Consider the following 16773-nt stretch of genomic DNA (forward strand, 5'->3'; position numbering starts at 1 on the left):
ATAGGAGCTTCTGCAACTAGTCCAGTTTCCTGAGAGCCCTTAGGGAAGCCAGCAAGGGACCCAACATGACCTCTGGAAAGACTGGTTTTTTGTTTTGTTTTGTTTTGAATTTCAGACTCTTCCCCTTTAAAATTTATTCTAGGACAGACTATTCAAAAGTCTATGTCTGCAGCAGGCTTTGGGGAACACTAAAACATTTTCTTATTGATTAAAACACTTGCTGTAACTTTTCTGTTATTGGGGGCCTTAATAATATTGGGGGTGGAGGGGTAGCCAGCACCTGCGTAATTGATTACCCCTCTTCCTGAAGAATTTTATTATGTTATTGTTTTGAGAAATTAAATTTACTTCAGAGATCTGTGATTCTGTCGTTGTGCATCCTCCTACTGACACAGATGACAACCCTTTCATGACTTAGGAGATGGTCTTTGAGAGTTGCTGGGACTGGATAGTTCATTTTTCAGGGGCCAGCCTTGTGCTGTCACTCAGAACTTAGCAAGGCTTGTCCTCAGACAGCAGACATACAACCTATCTCTGGGTCCACGTCCAAAGCCTTTCCATCGTGGTGTATGAATCAACACTGGCAGAGGCTTCAAAGTCCCAAGGTCACCACTCAACCCATGGGAAGGGGCAGGGTTTTAGGGATGGAAGAAAGAATTAACTCACATTATGTCCTGGGCGTAGAAGACTACATTGCAGTATAGCTGCTGATCTGTGTTAGTAGAAGGTTCTCTATTGGGATCCCCCTATGCTGATGAAATCAGAAATCCCAGACCCCCTTCCCTTAAGATGCACAGACTTTTGAATATTCTCTGAAGGATTTAAGTATAAGTTTGTATATATGTGTGTGTTTGCCTCAATAAAAGTTATAACTTGGTAAACTAATAATGCAGAACTCACTATAATATGCATTATTCTTATATAAGATAACTATATATCTACCCGGGGAGAGTGATTTCATACACACTGACATACATTACATTTTCATTGTTTTGGGGCATATAGATAATAGATATGGGATACAGATACGTATATATTTTGTTGCTTTGTTTGGTTGTTTTCAGTCATGTCCAGTTCTTTGTGATCCTATTTGGGATTTTCTTGGCAAAGATACTGGAGTGGTTTGACATTTCCAGCTCATTTTACTAAAGAGGAAACTGAGGCAAACAACGTTAAGTGGCTTGCCCGGAGTCACACAGCTAGGAAGTCTCTGGGGGCCAAAACTGAACTCAGGAAGTTGAGTTTTCCTGACTCCAGGCCTGGCACTGTCTGTACCACAATCTTTATAGTCATCATGTATATTCTAGTGAGTTCTGTGTTACTATATTGCCAGGTGATAAGTTTTATTGAGGCAACTACTTTGTGCTTAGCCTTGTGATAAGCACAAAAAATAGCCCTTGTAAAGTATTGGAGCACTTCAGAAGAGCTTTGATTTTACCTTCAACACAGTTTGTAGCCTCTCTATAACTTCTTAAGTTGCTATTGCAAATACATATAATGCATATATATGCATATATATACATATATACACACATATGCACACAAACACAAACTTGCATACATTTCCATGTTTAATTAGGCTTGACCTTGAAGAATAAATGTTGCCAGACCCATACGTGAAGCCTTTCGCACTTTGTAGAATCCATTGGAGTTTGCACTCTGCTGCCACCACCATCTAGAACTCAATGTCAATTCTATGCATACTTCAAAAAAATTTTTTTATGGAATGCAGGTTTTTTCTTTCTGTGTAGTAGGCAGTGAGTTACTGAACTGGAAATTGATCCAGGGAACACTTACTTTTTTTCCTTTTCTTTTTTCTTCTTTGAATGTTTATTCGTTCAAACACCAACTCTCTTTGTTTCTACATTATGTATTGGTTAGACGTGCCGGCTCATCCTTGTTCCCTCTAAGCTGTGTTTCTACATATTTGTGTAAATGGAGATCTAGTCCTTATTTTATTGACACGTAATTTGAAGGCACTCAGCTGTGAAAACCTGTGCATATCGTTTGAATAGAAGTCATCTAACAATTAAGGATAGGGGAACACCAAAAGATTCCAGTCTGCCTGGAAAAGAGTAGTTTCGTTATTAAAATTCACTGCTTTTCCATTGTATTTCTTCAGAAGTGCTTGATTTAAATGGAGCAGGTTTAAATTTTTTTTTCCTCAAATTACGTTCTGCTCTTTCATCTATTTCAGTCCACATAATGTTCTGGTTTAATTCTTATTGACTTGGAATCAAAAGACCTGAGAAATCCTGGCCTCAACAATTTCCAGTGACCACATGACTAACCTAGCTCTGTGACATTTGGCAGGTCACTTAGCTTCCCTCAAATTCTAGTGACCTCATCTGTGAAGTACAGACTGTACTGGCTATGTGACCCTGGGCAATCCCTCAGAGCTCTAAGCTACTGTCTAAGACTGTCAATTTCAGAGAAAAAGCTAGAGAGGGAATTTCCTATGTCAGTGAAATCATAGGTATACTCTATCCCTTTTATTATTATTAAATTTACCTGCAGCAGTAAACAGAATATTTCCCTGCCAGTGTGGGTCATGAGATAATTAAGAACTTTCTCTGCTGCTTCTGCCTCTTTATCTCTGATGTATCATTTGAAACAGATGACCATATTGCCACTAGAGGGAGTAATTATTTTGGCTACTTCCTTGTTGGCTTGATCACAATGGGATTTTTTTTCCCCCTTCCTAACTAGACTCTCCTTTTGTATGTAGCCAGCTAGAGCTTTTAGCCCTGGGATGTATCCTGAAGATGTACTTTGGTGGAGTTAGGAGGAAAAGTGCCTGGAAAATTACATTGTTCTCCTACTACCTTACTTCAGAATGTCCTAAACTTGAAACTCAAACAATAATAGAGCTGGAGACATTAGAGCTAGGGTGTAAAAGAAACAAAAAGCTTAGAAACATAGTGTTAAAACTAGAAGGCACTTTAGAGAATGTCAAAGCACAAAATAATGCTATAAATGGAAGAGGCCACGGAACAGAGAATCTTAGAAATGGAAGGAGTCTTTGGAACATTAGAGCTACAAAGCACTTTAAAATAGATAATTGGAAATATAAACTGTTTGAGTCTTTGGAGATCATCTTAGGCCTTCTCCCTGTTTTTGCAGATTATATCATCAGCTGACTAATGAGCAGTTCCGACCACAAGTACAGTGGCTGATATGACTATTGGCTATAGTTCTAAGATTAGGCTAAAGAAATAAAATCACATGTTTTAAAAATAAAATAAAATGAACTAACATGGCGCTCTCATTCTTTTCCCCTACAGCTCCAAGGTTTAAGCCACAATGTGATCTTCACCTTGGATTCCTTGTTAAAAGGAGATCTGAAAGGAGTCAAAGGAGTAAGTGGTCAACAGTGTGATTTAACTTTCCTTGAAACTTTTCTTCTTCTAAGCCTGTTCCAGTCGAGGGAAATGCTTCTAGTTATTCAGATTTAAAACTTTGGTTCAAAACATTCAGGTTCATCCTCGACTTCTCCATCACTTGTTCCACGTATAAGATCGGTTGCCAAATCTTGGGATTTCTTTCTCTAAAACATCATTTGAATGCATTCCCTTCTCTCCACTTACAGGGCTACCACCCTAGTTCAGCCTCTCATCACCTCTTGCCTGAACTATTGTGTTCATTTTCTAATTGGGCTGTGTTCTTGAGTCTCTCCCCACTCCACTCCAGCCTGCTAAAAATGATTTTCCTAAAGTGTTGGCCTGACCCAGTCATACACCCCTCCCTGCCCAATATACATCTTTGGTTCTCTATTACCTACTTAAAGGAACTCTTTCCTACCTTCCCAGTCCTCTTACACTTCACTCTGGTCTATGCACTCTATGATGTGGTTCCTTGTACTGCCCCCCTCCCTCTCAGTTTTCAGCTCTCAGCTTCCCTGGCTTCCAAGACTCAACTCATATCCCTAGTTCTGTAGTCCCTGTGTGTTCACCCTCCCTCTCTGGGAATGCTTTCCCCTCTGCTTGCTTTCCCCTTTTACCTTACCTTCCATTTACGCTGCATCTATCTTGTATGTGCCTGGATATTTACATGTTATCTTCCCCAGTAGAGTGTGAACCCCTTCTAGGGTCAGGACTACTATTTTTCCTTTCTTTGTGTTCCCAAGTGCTAGTATAGTGTCAGACACAGAGTTGTCACTCAGCCGCTTGTTCATTGATTTTTAAAAGTATGCCATTTCAGTTATATAACTCTTGAAGGAATTTATTTTTGAAAGTAGTAAACATTAATCATGTAAAAGTCCAATAGCAGTGTCAGTTTGAAAAGTTACTTGACTTAAGGAGGGGAAAAGCTTGGTAGTTAGGGGCTTCAATGAGAAAAGATTATAAGAGTCTTGAACTAAGGGTCAGTAGACTTAGATTGTAGTTCTGGCTGTATACAGTTAGTCCACTATTAGTTTTATGACTTTTCTTTGCCTTGGTTCCTCTTCCTATCAGATAGGTCTAGTGACATTTATTTAACCCTGTCATTCTTGTGGGGGTTGTTGTAAAAGATCAGCTGAAGGTCAGCTCCTTGCTGCATGTATGTTTGAAAAGCATAAACTGTTAATATATATATATATGTATATATATATATGTGTATGTGTATGTGTGTGTGGATGTAAGTACGTATATGTATATATACACAGACACACAGACATATATATATATGTGTGTATGTGTGTGTGTGTGTGTGTGTGTGTGTGTGTGTGTATATATATATATATATATATATATATATATATAACAGCTTTAGGACCCCTGCCTCAAAATTATACATTTTGTCTTGAGCCAAAGGTGAATATAATTCCAAGTATATTTTCTCTTTCCTAAGGACCTTAAAAAGCCGTTTGACAAAGCTTGGAAAGATTATGAGACCAAATTGTAAGTATCTTTCACTTGAGCATCGTTTTCATAAGGGAAAAATAATTAAAAGTGGCAAACAACTTTAGACTTTGACTACTTCTTCTTGTTCAATACACGCCAATGCTATGAAAATCTCGGTTCTATTTTAGGTCAACTTGAGAAACCTGGCAAAGTTTCATGCCATTTATATTTCATTGGTCACACAACTACTATCATTTTTTAGGATGGAGATTACTTTCTTTCTGCTAATGGGTTGACATTTATGGGATTGCCTAACAATGTTATCTTACTATAGCTGTATTATATGTCTCACAGCTTCTGTTACACTCCAAGAAAAAGTAATTTTAGTGGCTAGTTTGGGGTGAACATGTACACCTGTGGCCTTTCACTCGGCAGGGAACAAGTATTACATACTTTGCTAGACACACAGTCTAAATGATGCAGGTACATCTGATAAACTCTCAGCAGATACCAGAGATACTAGAATAGACTCAGGCCTTTTATAGAGCTGGGGTAAGAATCTTAGGATTTTTATTTATTTTATTTTCTTGGCTATAAATTTAAACAACTGCTAATATAATGGGATAAAAATGTTTGTGTAGGCAGCAATAATAGCAGTATGAAAACAGTTACAAAAAATCAGAGAAAGTTAAGAATTAAAATTTTTAAGCTATTTTCACCATTGTTTATGTAATAACCTTTATCTTTGTGCGTGTTTTTGGAATATTTTTGTGTTTTGATGGTTACAGTTCTAAAGCAACTAAGAAGCAAAAAGATTCTTGTAACACTTCTAGATATGTAAATTAGTATAGCCAGTCAGAAATAGCACTTAGTGTGAGATTTATTTTGATTGATCAGTATGCACTGTTCCATTAATTACCCTGTTTGCTGAAGAATGGGATGGAAAGGGAAAAGAAGACGTTGAGGGGAAGATAAATAAAAGTGAACCACAAAGGCCTTTTTATTTCAGCTCTCGTCGAAAATCTTTGCAAAATGTCTAAGTCTACTTCCTTGGTTATGGTGTCATGTGTAATAAATATAATCATGTGTTTGATGGTTGAGTATCTTATACTTTCTGGTTGTCATTGTGAAATATCAGTGCTCATTACCCAGGATGGAAGATGGAGAAGATAGGGATTAAGCATGTATTGACCATGGGCTATTTCTTGGAAGTTGATTTTTTGAAAGAACATTCTTGCTTTCAGCGTATTTTCTCCATATTTGTCTCTTAAGAGTTTAGTGCAAAGGGGGAAAAAAGTCTGGTTAATTCAAGGCTTCTAATTAAATCATGATTTTACAGTACGTTTTTAATAACATAGCTTCTGTCTTCCTAAAGAAAATCCAAGTTTTGAAGAAAAATATGACTAAGAATGAGTTTGGGGACAGTGTCAAATAGTAGAAAGGGCAAAGGATTAGGACTCAGAAGACTTTGGTTCTACTTTATACAAAAATACAAAGACAAACAAGTTTGGAAGATATTAGAACTCTGACCAATGAAATGACCAGCCATGATTCCAGAGGGCTGATAAGGACTCTGTGCCACCCATTTCCTGACAGTGATGATGGGATTCATATGCAGAATAAGACATAACATTTTTAGACACGGACAATGTGGGAATAACTTTTGTTTAACTATTCCCATTTATTAAACGGGTTTTTGTTTTTTCTTTTAAATTGGGGAATGGAGTGGGAGAAAAAAATAGATGCTTGTTAACTAATCCTGACTTTACCATTATCCTTAGAAGAGGTCCTCCTGTTCTGTTTTTGTGGTTCAATTTCCTCATTTTCAAAATGGGGTCAAATACTACCTTTCCAACCCCCATATGGTGGTTTTAAGGAATCTGAGAAAGCACGCGAAACCCTTTTAAAGAGTATAAATATTAAAAATGTTGTCCAAATGTAAGATACTGTTTCTGATAGATAGGGTGAGTTCGATTAGGTATTGTTTGATTAGGTATTGCCTTAGAACAATAGTATGGATGTTGCCCAGTTATAAAAATGAAACAGTGCCCAGCATATCCCTAGATAGCAGCCTCTTTTCACTCCTTACAATACTATACAAATGTCAACATAAATGTCTTTATATAATAATAGTTAACATTTATATGGTGCCTACTGTATGCCAGGTGCCATGTTGATCATTTTCAAAGTATTATATCATTTGATCCTCACAACAATCCTGGGAGGTAGGGGCTATTATTATTGCCACTTTACTGATGAGGAAACTGAGGCAAACCAGAGTTAAGTGACTTGCCTAGGGTCACACAGCTAATGAGGGTCTGAGGCTGGATTTGAACTCAGATCTTCCTGTCTCCAGGCCCAATGATCTATCCATTGAGGCACCTATCTGCCTTAGAATTGTACATTGGTATGTTTACTACCAAAATACAATTCAAGAGCTTTTTCTTATTTAAACATTAGGCTGTAAGCTCTTTGAGGGCCTGACTTATTAATAATGAGTACTTTCTACATATTTATTGATTACTTGATAAATAATACAAAACTGGACTGGATCTTAATAATAAGTTAGAAGGGGAAAAGCACCCAAAATGTGAGAAAATTTGATATGGGCTTTTGAATTTCCGCTTAGGATCAGCCTAACCTTTGGTCCTACACAGTCTCATTTATCCACCTGACATGACATAAAATACTACTTAATTCAGCTCTAAATTAATAATCCCATAAGATAAGTACAGAGGTAAAGGAAAAAAAAATCCACTTGTTAATAGAACCACATAGGAGACACTCTTCAGGGAAGATCAGAGAAGGTTTCACGGAGAAGTTGAGGGTTTGTGGTTGTGCAACTTTCACATTTCTATAGTTTTTTTTTCAAAATTTACAAAGCCTTCTTCATACAGAATTGTTGTGATCATGAGGAAATTAGAATTAGAAGAACCTTACAGGCCATTCCATCCAATCCTTTCTATTGGTAGCAGAGCCAGGAATCAAATCTAGGTCCTTGCACTCCAGAGCCATTATTTTTTCCACTGAATCATGCTGCCTGTTTATTTCAGTTTTTGTACGACAGCAATCCACACACGTCTTATCTTCATGACTAGGTTGTAAATTCATCAAGAATACTTTATTGGTCTTTCTCCCATAAAATTTAGTACCTTACACACAGGAGGTGATTAATAATTATCTATTGAATTGAGTTGAGATGGACAATGAATGTTGAGTTGACTCAGCTCAGTTCTTGTGAAATTATATACATTGGCTTTTTAAGTGAGAGGTATTAGTGAGATTCTTTTAAAACCCATAGTCTCATCTACTTTAATTACAGTACAAAAATTGAAAAAGAAAAAAGAGAACATGCAAAACAGCATGGGATGATCCGCACAGAGATAACAGGAGCAGAAATAGCAGAAGAAATGGAGAAAGAGAGGCGCCTGTTTCAGCTACAGATGTGTGAAGTAAGAAAAGATTTTCTAAAGAATAATTTGCCTAGAATTTTAATTGGTATCTTTTTCCTTACTGCTAATCAGCAGGTTATTATTTGGTTAAAAAATTAAGGGTACATTCAATTACTAGATAAGAGGATTATATTCTGAATATTTCACTCTCTTTTTTCCCCCCAGTTAGAGCTTATAGGGATTTTGGAGGTAATCTAGTCCAACCCTGTCATTTTACTGATAAAGAAACTGAGGCTTTGAGAAGGGAGGTGATTAACCCAGGGTCACCCAGATAATAAATACCAAAGCTAGGATTCTGATTCCTATAGTTAGGACATGATGCTGACTATCCACCACAAAGAATTGTGATAATTAGCATGGAGCAGTTACACTATTGGGCTCATATCTGAACTTAGCTAATAGCTACCTGTATGACTTTAGGCGAGTCATGTGGCCTCTCTGGGTCTAAGTTTCCTGATTTGTGAAATGAGCAGGTTGGACTACATGATCCCTGAGAGTGCTTTTAACTCCAAATCTTGTGAGTCAGCATCCTCTGGAGTTCTGTTGAAATCAGGCACAGAGGTCAAAGAAGGAATGTCACGGAATTCTTTTTCTCAGCCTTCAGGTTGAAGTCGGTCAGGATATCTTTAGAATGCTTAAAAATAAAAGCAAAAAGAGGAGTTAATTGGGTGAGAACCTGAATGCTGTTTGTTAAGCTGCTGGATGTTTGTGGGAATAGTCTGGGGTGGGGTTGGGCACTGTGTATCTGTGTGTATGTGAAATTGAATGCTGGATTTTACGGGTTATGTGTTTTCTAAACTATATCGAGTCGTTTGTTGGCATGTTGATATTTTAACCATGTGCCCAATGTGTGCAGACAAAATGTCCATTTAAAAAATATCTGTTTATAACAAGAAAGAATATAAAAAGCATGCCCTATTGTATTACAGGAGAGGGGAAAAATGGATTTCTGATCATTCGGGAATGTTTTTGCTGTGTTTGACTTTAACTTGTCAAGTGAACTAATTTTACTATTTTAAAAATGCTAACAACTTAATCACTCGGTTTACTTGGTGTACCTTTGATTCATTGCTGTGCCAGATCAGCATTCCTTAAATGGAACTGAACAACTGTGGAGATCTACTAGTGAGCAGTGCCTCACGTTGTATGGATTAAAAGCTGGTTCTCTACTATCTGAAGGCAAATGAAGACATAGCCTGTAATTACCAACATCAAGTTCTGTTTTATTTCCACAGTATCTCATTAAAGTTAATGAAATCAAGACAAAAAAGGGTGTTGACCTGCTCCAGAATCTTATAAAGTATTATCATGCACAGTGCAAGTAAGTAGAATGTTCTCATCTTTTTGTAGTGTTCTAATTGAACTCCTCTTTGTTTGTTTTTAATTTTGACCTTCAGTCTTCTTCGTGGTCATCATACAGATATCTTTTATTTTGCTTGGCCCCATTGGAGAAAACTGGAACCTATAAGTAGAACAGAGTCAGATTTGGGGTTCTATAAAGAACGTTCTGACAAATTGAAATCATGTGATCCTATAAGTTATATTGGTTTTCTGAAAATTTCCTTTATAATTCTGTTGCAGATTCTACCTACCCTATTGATCTGACTTACTTTCCCCTCACCACACTGACCTCCTCAGCAGCAGTCAAAACAATAACAATTTCCCCATTGGCCCCAGGCACACAGTAGGGGCCCCCATGCCACATGTCCCTGTTGCCATTGTTACAAGGTTAAGGGAATCCTCCCTCACTTATTCTCAGGAACTGCTTGCTTCTCTGATCGAAGTCCCTTAGAGATCAGCACCTTATTATCAGAGTCACTGACTTTCCTTTCTTCTTTTTGTCTCCAGTTCTTGGGGGCTGAGAAATAGGGGTGAATTGGAGATTCCTAGGAGGCCACTCCCTGAAGAGTTTGTTCTTTGACCCAGCTCTTGGGCCCCTGTTTTGCCACTTGGAGATAGATGACATGTTCGATGGAGCTCAATGTCACAGAGCAAAAAGTAGACAGGAAGGGGTAGGGGGTTCCATGGAACAGTAGGATTAACAAGGAAGCTGATCCATCAGGGGTATAGTGAGTCGGGTTAGGGGAAGGGCATGTCGGAATGACCCAACTCTGTTGTCTTCCATAGTTGTGAAAGTGCCAATATCCAATACTGGTTCATCCTTCCAGCTGACACCATTTTTCTGAGTTCTCTTTAACTTTGTGTGTTCATATATAAGCACATATTCCTGTATTACAGAAAATTATAATTTACTATTTTAAAAATTAATCAAGCATCTGCTGTTTGCATGCCAAGCACTGTACTGAACACTAGGGATTCAGTGACAAAAATTAATCACTCTTTTTGCAAGAAGTTTCCAATGGATCAGGAGAAGCAACGTATAAATTCAGTAAATAAGCATAGGCAGCAGAATAAATTAAAGGTAATTTGAGGAAGGGAGGCCCTAGGAGCTGTGGAGATATCAGGAAGAGCTCCATATAAAAGGTTGCACTTGAGCTAAACAAGGTGTTCTTAGGGGTGGAGGTAAGGAGGAATGTAACAGGAGTGTAACAGTTTTTTGACCCTTATATTTCCATCTAATTGTTTGTTTTTCCTTCTAAAGATTTCTTATTTTAGGGCAAGGGCTATAGAATTCAGAGACTTGGGATTTAGTCTAGACTGGGCGACAGTGGAAAAAGTACTAGATTTGGATCCAGAGAGCATAAGGTCAGATCCTTTCTCTGCTGATTACTAGCTGTGACCTTGGGGTAAATCACTTCTCCCCTCTGGGTCTCAGATTCCCTTTATGTAAAATGAAAGAGTTGAACTAGAAAAACTCTAAGACCTCTCTCTAAACTCCTTCCAGATCTAAGTCTGTGATACTTGATCAAAGGAATAAACATCTTGCCAATTCTTAGTCATCCTACACTAAACACTGATCATTTATGGAAGAAGAAAATTTACAAAAGAGCCTCGCAGAGCTGAAAAGATCTTGAAACACCATCTTGTTGTTCAGTTGTTGTCAGTCTCATCTGACACTTGGTGATCCCATTTGGGCTTTTCTTGGCAAAGATGCTAGAGTGGTTTGCCATTTGCTTCTACAGCTCATTTTACAGATGAGCAAACTGAGGCAAACAAGATTAAGTGACTTGCCCACCATCACAGAGCTAGGAAGTATCTGAGGCCGGATGAGAACTCAGAAAGAAGAGCATTCTATCCATTACACCCCTAGCTACCCCTGAAACACCATCAAATCCATCCCTATCATATCCAGAAAGACTAACTGAAAATAAGAGAAAGAACCACTATTATAGTGTTGCCTACCTTTAGAAACAGAAATAGAACCTCTACACTAACTTCTTTTGTTAGTTAATAACCTTTATATCTAGTGTGGAATAGTGGGAAAAGTGCAATAGATGTATTTTCTAATTCCTGCTTCAGCACTTAGTAGCCATGTGGACCTGGATAAGTAACTCTTTGAGCCTCAATTTCCTCATCTATAAAATGGGGATAATATTTTCACTATCTGTCTCACAGAACTGTTGTGAGAAAAGTACTTTGTAAACCAAAATCACTACTGCAACATAGGCTATTATTGGAGCCCTGGCTTTGGAATCAGGATTTAGGTTCTTATCGTATAGTCATGATTTATTTCCTCTGTGATGCTGGGTAAGTCACTTAACCTCTTCAGTTTTTTCATCTGTAAAATGAAGGGATTGGACTAGAAGGCTCTTAAGACTTCCAGCTGTAAATCAATGATCCTTAATCAATGATCCTTTGAAATAAATAAGTTATTGTTAATTCCATTTTCTCTCATTTTTGAGTGGCAATAAAAACAGAAGTGGTTTAGTGTTTTAGAAGACCGATGAATCAACTAGTAATGTTCTGTAATGAGAATGGGTAGGTAATGATAGCACTTTAACTTTCTCTTCAAGAAAAACAATTGGTTAATCCTATTAATGTTACTTTAAGGGAAAGAGGTAGCATCGCTTAGTATAGCACCTCTCAAAGTATGGGCTGCAGATCCTTTGGGGGGCGGTGGGGAGAGGGCATGGATGTCCCCAACATCCTTTCAGGGAACCCATGAAGTCAAAATTATTTTTACAACAATACAAAAAATTATTTGTCTATTAAAATACTTCTCCTTCTAACTACATACTTGTATGAGGCTAGATTTTCTTCATATACTTCAAACTAAACAACATCATTACAGATTAAATGCAAAAGCAAATGTGAAAATCCAGCTGTGTTTTATTAAATCAGAAAATGTGTAAGACTTCTCACTAAATTTTTTGTTTTGAAAAATCTAGTTAATTTTTTATTAAAATGTTATTTATGTTAATATATAATGGGTTTGTTTTTACTTTAAATTAAGAAATATTTTTAATATTTAAAAATTTAACATTTAAAATTTTAAAAATTTAAAATATTTTAAAATTTTTAAAATCTAAAAACATAGTCTAATAAAGTAAATACCTGTAGATGTAATGAAGAGTATATTGATAAATGTTTAATAGATAATTCTTGGTAAAGAGGGGATATATTCATAACACTCTTTTAGGCTTAATTTGAATTATTAACATTTTCTCCATTACTTTGCTAAGTCTGGACAATCAACAAAATAATGACTCAATACCTAATTGTAGCATTTGCCAATTTCTAAATGTTCACACTGGAAATTTTAAGAGTTGGCTTATATTTGAGAATTGCTGGCATGGTGAATAGAGGATCAGCTTGAAGTTAGGAAGACTTGGATTCTAGTCCTGTCCCATATGCAGACTAGTTCACACGGGCAAGTCACTTAACATCTTAGTGCCTCTGGCACCAAAGTGGAGGTGCCGATTTGGCGGAAGAACTTCTGTATTAATAAAATAGATCCAGAGAGGATAAACAACTCATCTAAAGTCACCCAGCCAAAATTAGAACTCAGCTATCCTGACTGTGTCGTGTGTGTGTGTTTACACATATGCATGCACATATACATGCAAATATGCATTTTATGTTTTTTATTATTTATTATCATATCATGTATTAATATTATATGTCAGACTCCCCATCTAATAGTCTGCTCTACTATACCATGATTAGTAGTAGTACCAATCCAAGTGACTTCTAACCATATTAACTTAGATAATTCTGATACTTTCTAGGCACTCTCTCCATTGTGGGCACATATCAGAAGTCATGCATACTCTCTCATATTATGTGATTTTTGTCCTTGGCTTTTATCAGTCTTCCGAAGAGCTGCTGAGTAAAATTCAGTCATACCCCAAAGCAACCAACCATCTGTGGTTATTTTTAATATATAATGCTTATCAGCTCAATACCCATTTAAATAACATGGTAGAATATGCTAATCACATAATAAAATATTATACTTATGGTATGTTAATGACACAAAATAACCTAGAAAGAATATACTTCTCTTGAAAAAATTATGAGTATTTAACAGTTTTCTAAAGCAATCGAATATAATTAACATAGCAGGGAAAAAAAAATCTGTTACTAATTTACCTCAGTAGAAGAATCTTCTAAATGTAATACAAAAGCCCCAGTTAACCTTTGCCCCCAGTGCTTTCTGTTCTGGGGAATGGTTCTGAAATGTTCTGAGATGTGGTATCTTGGACCTTTAAAGGTCTATTTTGGTTTTAATTTACAAATGGAATTTTTTTGAAGAAGCTTTTCATTGGTTTCTGTTTTCTTTGAAACACATTTTATTGCATTTGTATTCCTAGCAGTAAATGATCTACTCAGTTCTCTGTACTGCAGCTCTCTGGCAATGGTCTCTTTTTTAGTTTCCTCGGATTTGGAGGTTTTCTTTTGAGATCTGAATCCTCCAGGCTATCAAGTAGAGTTTGTTAGAGATGTGTAAAAGCATAGGTCAATAGTCCACCACCCCCTTCAAAAAAAAATAAGGAAAAATACAGATGTTTTCTAAAGGGACAAAATTTAACAGGAAAAAAAAATTCAGAACCAAAGAAGGATAACTTATTTTTTTTCATTTTTTTATTAAGATTTTTTATTTTTAGTTTACAACACTCAGTTCTGCATGATCCTGAGTTCCAGATTTTCTTCCTGCCCCCCACCCCAGACGGCATGGAATCCAATATATCTTTTACCTATAACTTCACATTGAGCTTATTTACACAATAGGTTGTGAAAAAGAATTATTACCAATGGAATGAATCATGATAAAGAAGAAACAAAAGCAAAAACAAAAAGCAAAAACAGAAGCAAAAGAGAGGAAAAAAAAGAGAGCAGTTTGTCTCAATCTGCATTCAGTCTCCATAGTTCTTTCTCTGGATGTAGCTATCTCTCTCCCTCATGAGTCCTTTGGAGTTGTCTTTGAACTTTATATTGCTGAGAAGAGCTAAGTCTATCAAGGTTAGTCATCACAGAATCCATATATCTGTGGTTGTGTATAATGTTCTCCTGGCTCTGCTCCGCTCACTCAGCATTGTATCGTGTAGTTTTTTTCAGGTTATTATGAATTCCATAGCTTCCCTATTTCTTATAGCACAATAGTATTCCATTACATTCATATACCACAACTTGTTCAGCCATTTCCCAGTTGATGGGCATCCCCTTGATTTCCAGTTCTTTGCTACTACAAAAAGAGCCACTATAAATATTTTTGTACATACTGGTCTATTTCCCACTTGTGTGATCTCTTTGGGATATAGCCGTAGAAGTGGTATTGCTGGGTCAAAGGGTATGAACATTTTTATAGCCCTTTGGGCACAGTTCCAAATCCTGCTCTCCAGAATGGCTGGATCAGTTCACAGCTCCACCAGCAATGTAACAATGTTCCAATTTTCCCACATCTTCTCCAGCATTTATCATTTTCCTGTTTCGTTATTTTAGCCAATCTGACAGGAGAGATGTGGTACCTAAGAGTTGTTTTGATTTGCATTTCTCTAATCAGTAGTGATTTCGAGCATTTTTTCATATGCTTATAGATATCTTTAATTTCTTCCTCTGAAAACTGCCTGTTCATATCCTTTGACCTTTTCTCAACTGGGGAATGACTTGCATTCCTATAAATTTGGCTCAGTTCCCTGTATGTTTTAGAGATGAGGCCTTTATCAGATACATTAGTTGTAAAGATTTTCTCCCAATTTTCTGCTTCCTTCCTGATCTTTGTTGCATTGGCTTTTTTTTTTTATACAGAAACTTTTCAATAACTTATTAAAGTCAAAATGAATCAAAGCATCATGGAATCCTTCTGCATTGCAAAGAGCCAATAAATACTTGTGGGCTAAACCTCAGAGTCCACCTAGTCCACCCTGCACCTGAAGAGAAATTTCCTGATAAGCTGTTATCTGTCTAGTTTCCTCTTAAGACTCCAATGAGAGGAATTAATAATAATAATAATAGCTAATGCTTATATGGTGCTTTAAGAGTTGTAAAGCTCTTTGCTTTTTTTCCTCAGTTGATCCTCAAAATAACCCTATTATTATCATTATTGTTGTTATTATGATTATTAGGTATTAATTATTAGGTATAATAGGTATTATAATGATCTGTGTTTTACAGATGAAGAAACTGATGTTGAAAGGTTAAATGACTTTTCCAGAGTCACTTGGCTAAAAGCATCTGAAGCAGAATTAGAATTCAGTTATAATTGTTAGGCAATTTTTCCTTAAGCAAAGAACTGAAATATATCTCTCTGCCACTTTACCTTCTTAAGAGTGCAAGCATCCCTGTGGGCTGTAGTCAAAAATGAAGGTCCTTAAGGGCATGTCCTAAGAGGATCTGCTGAAGGAATTGAGGATGTTTAGCCTAGAAAAGGAAAAACATAGGGGAGGTATAATAGCTGTTTTCAAGTATTTGAGAGGCTGCATGTGTATAAGAGATTCAGTCTATTCTGCCTGTCCCAAAGGGCAAACCTAGGAACAGCAAGTAAAAATTACAAAGAGATAAATTTAGGCTTGATATGGGGTGGGGTGGTGTGGAATCTCTTAATAATTAGAATAATCCCCAAGTTCCATTTGCTGCCATTGGACTTAATGGGTTTCCCCTCATTAGAGGCCATTAGAATGACCACTTGTCATCCACGTGCAGAAAAAAATTGTGTTCAGGTATGGGTTGAAATAGGTAGTCTCTAAGTTCCCTTGGGACCCTGGGATCCTATGAAGATCTAATAATTTAAAAAACAAACAACTTTAATATTTTTGTGAAGAAATTTGTTTGCCACTATAGAGCTGAAAGATCTGAGAGAGCAGTATCAACAAAAGTATTTTACTCTGAAAGAAAAAATTTTATCTGCTTCCTCTTTAAACATACAGCCTTCTTTTAACCCCCAGGTTCCAAGCTGATTGGTTTTCGTAGGGCCCTGTCTAGTAGAATAACAAGGCTTAACTCTTCATAACAATCGGAGCATAGAACTCTCTTGTCTATAAACTTGTACGAAAACCTTTTCGTTTCTCCCAGGAATGCCCTACCAGCCCCTATAAATTGAAGCAAAGAAATCCCACACCTTTCTTTCAGAATCAAAGGGCATTGTGCAGTATTTGAAC

The 16773-nt window shown here is 36.8% G+C and overlaps 1 protein-coding gene across 1 annotated transcript in view; it reads left to right on the top strand.

The window, feature by feature from the left end:
• The window catches only part of ASAP1 (ArfGAP with SH3 domain, ankyrin repeat and PH domain 1), a 478196-nt gene that overhangs the window by 320541 nt on the left and 140882 nt on the right, over positions 1-16773 (top strand). The window contains exons 6-9 of the mRNA XM_036755612.1: positions 3285-3359; positions 4831-4880; positions 8146-8275; positions 9511-9596. Coding sequence (XP_036611507.1) covers positions 3285-3359; positions 4831-4880; positions 8146-8275; positions 9511-9596 — 341 coding nt within the window. The remainder of the gene's footprint in view (positions 1-3284; positions 3360-4830; positions 4881-8145; positions 8276-9510; positions 9597-16773) is intronic.

This window comes from Trichosurus vulpecula, chromosome 1 (genome assembly GCF_011100635.1).
Source record: "Trichosurus vulpecula isolate mTriVul1 chromosome 1, mTriVul1.pri, whole genome shotgun sequence".
In the NCBI taxonomy this organism is placed as follows: Eukaryota; Metazoa; Chordata; class Mammalia; order Diprotodontia; family Phalangeridae; genus Trichosurus; species Trichosurus vulpecula.